This window comes from Crocodylus porosus, unplaced genomic scaffold, assembly GCF_001723895.1.
Source record: "Crocodylus porosus isolate Cpor-Errol unplaced genomic scaffold, CroPor_comp1, whole genome shotgun sequence".
In the NCBI taxonomy this organism is placed as follows: Eukaryota; Metazoa; Chordata; order Crocodylia; family Crocodylidae; genus Crocodylus; species Crocodylus porosus.
Genome location: NW_017728943.1, coordinates 74,888,195 through 74,897,381, shown reverse-complemented (window position 1 = coordinate 74,897,381; position 9,187 = coordinate 74,888,195). Strand labels below are relative to the sequence as shown.

At 42.8% G+C, this 9,187-nt stretch overlaps 1 protein-coding gene across 1 annotated transcript in view; it reads left to right on the top strand.

Moving 5' to 3' along the window:
- The window catches only part of WDR43 (WD repeat domain 43), a 41,113-nt gene that overhangs the window by 18,978 nt on the left and 12,948 nt on the right, over positions 1-9,187 (top strand). Inside the window, exons 4-9 of the mRNA XM_019548588.1 lie at positions 2,475-2,595; positions 4,790-4,929; positions 5,347-5,449; positions 7,120-7,184; positions 7,582-7,753; positions 7,989-8,154. Of these exons, the coding sequence (XP_019404133.1) occupies positions 2,475-2,595; positions 4,790-4,929; positions 5,347-5,449; positions 7,120-7,184; positions 7,582-7,753; positions 7,989-8,154 (767 nt within the window). The remainder of the gene's footprint in view (positions 1-2,474; positions 2,596-4,789; positions 4,930-5,346; positions 5,450-7,119; positions 7,185-7,581; positions 7,754-7,988; positions 8,155-9,187) is intronic.

Genomic DNA, 9,187 nt, shown 5'->3' with positions numbered 1-9,187 from the left:
CAGCGCGGGCCCAAGGACCGAGCCCTGGGGGACTCCGCTGCCCGCTTCTCCCCAAGTTGGATATGACCCATCCACCACCACTACCCTCTGAGTGCGACCCTTCAGCCAATCTGCAATCCGTCTGACTGTGTAGGCATCAATGCCGCAGTTGCCCAATTTTTCAATGAGGATGGGGTGGGAGACGGTGTCAAAGGCCTTGCTGAAGTCCAGAAAGACTACATCCACGGCAGCACCTGCATCCAGTACTTTTGTGACCTGATCATAAAAGGCAATCAAGTTGGTCTGTCATGACCTGCCCCTAATGAAACTGTGCTGGTTGCCCTTGAGCATCATCTCTGAGGCTGGCTCATCGCAGATGTGGTCTTTGATGATCTTCTCAAAGAGTTTCCCTAGGATTGAGGTAAGACTGATGGGCCTCTAGTTGCCCGGGTCCTCCCTCCTCCCTTTTTTAAAGATGGGCCCATGTTGGCTATCTTCCGTTCATCTGGCACCTGGCCCAAGCACCGTGAGTGCTTGTAAAGCTGTGCCAAGGGCCCTGCAATAACCCCTGCTAGCTCCCTCAACACCCTGGGGTGGAGAGCATCTGGACCTGCTGATTTGAACATGTCCAGCCCCTCCAGAAGCTGTTTAACCTGGTTCTCCCCAACCTGAGGTCTGGAGGCGTTCCCCTCGAGTCTGTCTTGCATGATGGTGGGGAAGTCCCGGTCCCTGCCCAAGAAAACGGTGAAGAATTGGTTAAAGAGGTCTGCTTTCTGCTCTGGCGCAACCACGAGATTGCCCAGAGGATCTTGCAGGGGCCCCACATTTCCTGGTGCTTTCTTCATCCTCCCTATATATTTGAAAAAGAACTTTTTATTATCTTTGATTTTGGATGCTAGTTTAGCTTTCCTGACAGCCCCCCTACAGGCCTAAACAGAGGAGGTATTACTCCTCTTTGGAGATAGCACCCCGCTTTCACAGGTTGTACGCTGCCTTTTTGGCAGTCAGGCATTCCTGGATGCCTTTGGTGAGCCAGGGGGGGCTTTCGGGCACTCCTGCCCCCCTTGCTTTTTGTTGGGATGGTCACCCCTTGGGCCCTGAGTATCATCTCCTTAAGGAATGACCACTTATCCTGGGCACTGAGCTCCCCTGCTCTCGAGAACCCCAGCACCTCTCCCAGTAATCTCAACTCGTTGAAGTTGGCCCTCTTGAAGTCTAGGGCTGCCGCCTTGCTGCAGGCTCTTGACACCCTGCGCTGGATGGTGAATTCCAGCAAGTGATGATTGCTCTCAGCCAGGTGGTCAAGGACCTGGAGGCCCCTTACCTGGTCGCCTGTGGCCAGGACCAGGTCCAACAGGGATATTTGTTTTGAAGTATGTTATTGAGCTCAAGCTAACTGATTTGTAATTGCCTAAATGACTTTTCCTCCTTTCCCCCATCCTCTTAAATACAAGTACCCTTACTACTCTGCAGTCATATGGTATCATCCTTGAGGTTTGGGATGGAGGTTAGCTGGTTCCCTTCCATTCTGAATGCAAACTTGAGTGCAAAACTTTGCTGCTGTTTGTCTCCAGCTGTAAATATTTCCTTGACTGCATCCTGGATACTGGTTATCAGGATCACAGTACCACCACTATTTTCTGTATTGTTTTATTTAAAAATATCTTTAAGAACAAATTGTTAGGGTTTACTACATTGTAACCTAGGGATTTAAGCTAAGGCCTACTCCAAGCAACATAAGACATTCTTGAAATTCTGTTCTACGCAACCAGACCTGTTCAGTTTAGATCTTCTCAGAATTCGATCGAGGATAGCGTGCAACAAATGAGTTTGGTAAATGAGATGTTCCAAAAAAACATTCTGAATACAGTAGCAAGGAATTGAAATGTGTGATGTTCATGTGGAACACCTCTTGAATTGGGTGTAGATTGCTGGTTTTCTTAGAATTTAAAGGCCAGTGTGATTATCCTGCCACTGAATTGTTCCTGGAAGATGCAAGTGTTTACATTAGCATATTGCACTTTTATCCGAGAATATCAAAGTCCTTAATTCATTAACGCTTAATGCTGAAATGCTTCTTGGCAGCCTCAACAGAAAAGGACCAATGATTGGTTAGCAATGAGAACTGAATAACACTCATGAAGTGTCCCTTTGAGAATTAATTGAAGTATACTTTTTGAGGGACGAAGGGAGGTGGAATCTTGCATTGATGCAGTAAATGTTACTCCTGGTCTGTGTACAGGCTGTTAGGTTCTGAGTTGGCAGCCCCTTCATCAGTACTGAATCTCATGTAGAAATGTAGGTTAAGTTAGCCATGTTTTCTGATTTTTGAAATATAGTTGTGACATCTGCAGTTTTTTAAATGTGATGCATTTTTTTTCCTGGTTGCTTCACTATTGCTGACAGAAGTTGGAAGTTGTGTTGACAAGCAACTTATTCTTTCTTCTTCCCTTGCCTCCCTCTCATTTTGCACATCCTCTCCACCCTCAATCTAGCAAATGGAAAGGCGACAATAGCAGCGTCAGTTCACTGTGCATCAGTCCAGATGGGAAGATGTTACTTTCAGCTGGTCGAACCATCAAACTGTGGGACCTGGAGACCAAAGAAGTCTACAGAGTGAGTGACTTGTTACATGCTAAACAGTATTTTTTGGGGGGTTAAACAGGCATTGCCCATCTACTATTTCATAATACAGTGTGTCCAAGTTGTGGCACAAGACAAACAGCTGTCAGGCCAGGGGTTGCTGGAAGCTGCTGCTGTGATGATACCTTCAACTGTGGTTTCAATCTGCTGACAGTTGAATGAGGACACTAAATTCCTTGGCTGTGTCTGAGCTTGCTGCCAGTAGCCCCTTTACAAAGTTTCAATATAAGTTTGCATGGCTTTTGTTTTCCCTGGATCCATTTTTGCATGTGTTCCTTATTCTGAATGCAAAAACAAAAAGATAGGCCAAACCAACTGCTTTCAGAAGTGATAATGGATTGTATGACAGCAGGATTCAGAGACCAGGTATAATAAGACTTCATAATTTCATCAGGCAGCCTTATCTCTAAATGGTCAGTTACTAACTTGCTATCAAAGCAGTTAGGAGGAGGTCTGGTAGCAAAAATCCTAATGTTCTGGAGACACAGGGATAGACCGAACTTGGTCTGAACAAGTAGAATGTAACTACCATATTTACTAAAATACAAGACAAGGTTTCCCTCCCAAGCTCCTCATCCTGTAATTGCATACAACAAAATCTCACTAAATACATTGTCTGTCATTAAACTGCTGCCAAAAGCAGCAGGTGTTCAGCAGTGGAAACCAACTATGAAGTTGATTAAATGCAGCCAACACTCAGCATGTCTATAAAACACATGGCTTACATTGGGTAAACGTGCTGATGGGAACCTACCACAAGACTAAGTTAGTGTAGCCCATCTGAATAAGATATGTGATAGTGCCCGTAAAGCGCAGTCCCCCTCACTGCTGACTCTTTTACAAGTCATGGTGGTCCACAACATTGTATACGTAGACCCCCTCTCAGCCTAGTGTACATGATCAGTGGTCCTGCCGTCCATGAGGTGAAGTCGGAGCAGGTTGTCTTGCACCTTACCTGCATATACATTTTTGCAGCATCCCAGAATTTGTGACAGGAATATCTGGTTCCAGTCACGAGTGGGGCTAATTAGCACATGGGCCCTTGATTTTGTGCGGAGGGGAGGAGTGTATTTGGAGTACAGACACATACTGAGCACTGCTGAACTGTGGGGTCACTACAGCTTGAAATGCTCTTGACTCTGGTGGGGGCCCAGGCCAATGAACTATGTGATAAATGATGAACCTTTGGCATTGGACTAATATAGCTTGTACTTCATATAAGTAGTTGCCAAAGTGATGCTTAAAAGTATATTTATGGTGTACTTGTGCTAAAATTTGCAGCAGTTAAAAAAAGGTAGCATTCTGGAATAACGAAGTGTGTGGGTAACACCCAAATTGTTACAGCCATGTTTAATTTCAAGGTTACTGTTTTCAACTTGGCTTCTCATTTCCATGTGCTCAGGGAGAGCAGGGTCTGACCATAAGGAGAGGGGGAAGGGGCTGACAGGGGAAAAAGTTGGGAGGAAGCAGAAGGCAAAGGGCTATCTGACCCCTCTCAGATTTGTGTTCCCTGCTACAGCAGTGAGAGACTGACAAATTCAACACAAGCCTCCAGTAATTAGCCTCTATACCTGGAAAATGGTGACATTTATAATTTTTCCATATATAGAATCTAATTATTGGGAGGGTCATCTTACAATCAGTGTAGTCTTTTATTTGAGTAAATATGATACTTGTGTGCCTTAAGGGTTAAACAGGAGATCTTCACTTAAATCCTGAGTGCATTGGCTCATCTGTGTGCTAGACTAGAGAATACAGATGAAAACATGTCTTCACTTTCCATGTAGACCCCAGCAAAAGGACTAATAGATGAGGAAATATTTTTGGGCAGTAGCAGCAGTACTTGTGCGATACCATCTTATGGAGAGTGCTGGAAATATGCAAGGTCATTGGGAGAATGGCACATTTCTTTTTAATGCTTTCCCACTTCCACCTGTTAGTTTGTCTGTCTTATGTACATTCTTACTTTAAACACATGGTTCAAGAAACCTTTCCTTGAAATTTAGAAGCTCACAGTAATTGGATATTTCTGCTTTACTAATACTACAGAAGTGTCTTTACTAGAGTAAAGACTAACTAATAATTCTCAACACAGGGATACATTTTTCAAAATGTTGTTCTTGGTGACTACATCATCCCTTCTCAGATGAGATTTTGTTTCCACTAGCATTTCACAGGCCATGCAACAGCAGTTTCATCGCTAATGTTCACAACAGTACGACCTCCAAATGAAAATCAACCTTTTGATGGCATTACTGGGCTGTATTTCTTGTCTGGAGCAGTACATGACCGGTTACTAAGTGTATGGTAAGTAAATCTTGCTTGTTTCTGTTTCTGTGGAATATAGACTTGTTCGAAAAGAATAAATCAGATTCTGTTTTTCAGTAGTTTAACAGCAGCATTACTCTGGATTAATGCAATGATAACAATTTTGCCTTGCTGACATTAGAATGAGGGCATGAATGCCTTGTCTGTATCTGAGCGCAATACCAGTACTCCCTGTTCAGGTCACTAAGGGATGCTGTGAGCTCACTATACGATCACACTTTTTATCTGTAGTTTTTTTTATGTGTTTATCTAGGTTTCTAGATGGTTACTGTTCACTGGTTTTGTAATTTTGTGTTGCCTTTTGGTGCTGATGCAGAGGGCAAAATAATGAATGTCTTTATGGTGTATGGGTTTTTTTTTCTGGCTTTAAATAATATACTTTTTTTTCCTCCTCAGGCAGGTCAGGTCAGATAGGAAAGAAAAGAATGCTGTAATGTCTTTCACAGTTACAGATGAACCAATTTTCATTGACCTGACAGTGTCAGAAAGCAAAGAAGAGGTAAGAGAAGTAGTTTGCACTTGTTGCACAACTTGCTTTTAGTTAGTTGCTAATTCTGTTCATCTTGGAAGCAAGCAGTCTGGCTTATGGCTGTGTTGCTTTTGGTAAGCAAGGATGGGTGTTTTGCTGTTAACGGTCTGATTTTTATACTGGTGTTAGATAAGAACAGTGAATGGTAGTAATGTGAAAAAAATGATTTTTCAAGCAAAATGTGCACTTCCATTCAGACCTTTCTCCCATAGGTATATTTACAACATTCTCACAATTTAGAGCCAGTTAATTATCAAACTGCTGCTTGTTACATCTAGTAGCACAGACTGTTTGGTTTTTTCCAAACTAGTGTGGGCATTGCCACAGTTTCCTGAACTGATAGAACTAGAGGGTTCCTATTTTTGGGGGGGTTTTAAGTGAATGAATTTGTATTTAATACGTAGTCCATAAATTGTATTTCTCTCTTGTTATGGTAATCAAGAAGAAGCTTGATGGCATAAAGGGCAGATAAAGCTTATTATTGACTATGAACATACTTCATTTATTCAAATCCAAGATGAGCACCTCTCTCTCCCAGTTCAACATGGTGGGGCAGTGGCTTGTCTTGGATTCGGGTACATGTAGGGTGGGGCTGCTGTGGTTCCAGCTCTTGCCCTGAGCCTGGGTCAAGGTCAGAGCAGCTGCATCCATCTACCTCTTTACAGCCACTATCCCCCATTGCCTACTGTCAAGCATAGGCTCTGGTTCATGCTTATTTCCTTCCAGGCATACACGCAAGCTGCATCCCCTCTGCCCAGGCAATTGACAGCAGCCTAGCTCCAGCCCTGGGACACTGCTGCATGGCTGGACAGGGTTGGAGTTTTCATATGCTCTGTGCCCAGGAGAGAGTGGAGCTGGAGCTGTGCCTAACCGTCAGCACGGGGTGGGGGCAGAGGCTGTGGGAAGTGGGTGTGGGAGCAGAGGCTGCAGGGAGGAGGGGCAGAACAGATTTATAAATTTTCTGCATATAGAATTTAATTATTGGGGATTATCTTAAATTTAAGTCATTTTGGATTTGGGTAAATAGAGGAATTGAAACTGGTTCCATAAACCTGTTTCAGTCTCTGTTTTAAGTACCAGTGTCTCTGTACAGCTTTCAGATCCCTTGAATCTTGATACTTCAAGCCAGGTTTTTCATTTTCACTAGGTGGGCCCACCCATTGCCAGAGAGGTCAGGGAGAGTATTCTGTATTATATACATACCTGTAATTGGCTAAATTGGGGGAAGTGTTTTGGTTGAGTTACTGCCTTGTTTGCATGTGCAGCCTTAGAATCGGCATCCTTTAGCTATCTGCATATGGATGTACTGGAAATCCTCCTATTAAATACCACTTGTCCAAACTTATGCTTCTGCCTCATCTAAGGCTTTCTGGTAGGACCGAGCCATATCAGTAGTACTGCAGTAGAGCTATAATATATTGAATAGCCATATTCTGATTCTTGAGAGTTGCCCTAACTATTCCCAAAATGTTATCTTGGCAACTATGAGCTTTCCCAATCCTTAAAGATTTTCTTTAAATCTTTTACAGGTGTGCATTTGTGATTTGATTTCAGTTTTTCTGTGGTACAGTTTTTCTGTGGTACGGTAAGTGATGAATGAAGGTGATGATGTAAAATAACATGTTGTGACTTCCTTTCAGCCAGTGAAGTTAGCAGTTGTATGCAGAGATGGACAGCTGCATTTATTTGAACACATTTTAAATGGGTGAGTTGATATTTACATTTGACAAACTCCTGAGGACATGTCAAAGATGTTTTCAGTAATTTCTAAATATTGTGTTGCATTTCTTAAACTTTTTACACCTGTTCATAAGATGAGTTCCAAGTTTCTTTTGCATGTCAGGTTGTTGGGAGTATGGGAGATGGTTATCTAGTAGGTGGAACAGAGGGCTACTAAACTGAGATTTTTAGCTTCCATACTTAGCTCTGCTGTTTGTCATCTTGGATAAGTTAAACTCCTCTGCCTGCATTACCCTCTCTGTAAAATGAATGAACAGTTGAGGTTGAGTTTATTAGCAATCTTGTCATAAAAGATGCTGTAGAAATGCACAATGTAAATGTGTTTCAGTTAAATCTATTTCAATTAATTCCTATTTTAATAGGTACTGCAAAAAGCCCTTAACATCAAACTGCACTATCCAGATAGCCATGCCTGGAAATGACAGTGACTCCACACCAAAACCAGTCCCTATCCTAGCAGCTGCGTTTTGCTCAGACAAGCAGTCATTGATGATTGTTTATGGAAACACCTTACAGCCTATTATTGAAAGAGTGGTATGTAAAACCTACTGAATTTGAAACCATATTTTTGTAAGCCCCTAGCAAAAGTGTCAAACTGCTCTCTGAATAGGGGGAGATTTTTTAAATTGGAGCCCTATAATAAGGTAAAATGTTTCCTTCCTAAGGTGATTTGGTAGATCTGTCTGAAAGGGGATTGTTATGTGTTCTGTTAAGATGTGCATCATGATAATGTGTTTTAAACTTGATTGCTTGTTTGTTCCTCCATTAGTCCTTGAGCACCACTGAATCCCCTGTATGTTTGGTAAGGGACATTCAGAAGACGTTGGTGCTTAAAACGGAAATGGATGTGACAAAGGTGAGTCTTGCTTTGAAATACTCTGTTTTTCTGATTGTACATAACAAGCCACAAACTTTGCCACCTCTTTTAGTAAAGAGCTAGGTCTTACACGGTCCCTCTTTAGATTAAAAGTTTCTGGATTTCTACAGATAGTGCATGCTTGGATATTTATGCAAACGTGACCCAAGTTCATCTGATGGCTATTAAAGGTTTTAGTGTGCAGTGCTGCATCTTGATCCCAGAGCTGCTTGGATAGAGATGGCAACTCGCATTGTGTGATCTTTGTGGTTTTCATTTCTCTTAAGCATGAAGGCATTCCCAGTTTTACCAACTTACTTCCCAGTGAGATGTCAGAGTAGTTCCTAGTTAGACAAAGTTTGAGTGACCGTATTTTAATATTTTTGTAAAACTGGTCCTTAGCCTGGGAAGTAGCACCCTCTGGCTTCCATATAGTCCCATTTACCAGGAAAGAAGTACCTGAGTATATGACTTTGAAAGCTGAAAGTCAAGTCCAGTGGCTTTGTATTGTGTTTCCAAGCTGGTATGGGGAGACCACAGTGTAAGTATCAATACATCTGGCTGCTCTACAGATTGCCTTTCTACAGTCATGCTCCCTGGTCCCCTTGGAAATTCTTTGGAGTCATTGGTGAAGAAATGGAGAGTCATTTGAGGAGGTGTACCCTTCCTTTTCTCCCACAAGAGTAAATGTACAGTCTGCTTTTTGAGACTCAATGTATTGAGAAGTAACTCCTCTGATTTATTTTCTGCATTTTGTGACACTTAATCATACAACATGCAGTGGGTTTGGGGTCTCTGCATATGACTGTCAGCCAGGCAGGTGCTTATGTTCTTGTGCAGTCAGAAAAGCAGTGAGGATAAAGAGGAATCATAGAATCAATGAGTTGGAAGGGTCCTGGACAGATGATCTAGTCCGACCCGCTGCCATGGGCAGGAAGGAGCACTGGGGATGGGAGGGGTCATAAGACCCCAGCCAGGTGCCTATCCAGTCTCCTCTTGAAGATTTCCAGGGAAGGTGAGAGCACCACTTCTCTGGGAAGCCTATTCCAGGCTCTGGCCACCCTTACAGTGAAGTAGTTCTTCCTAATACCTAACCTAAACCTATCCTCCCT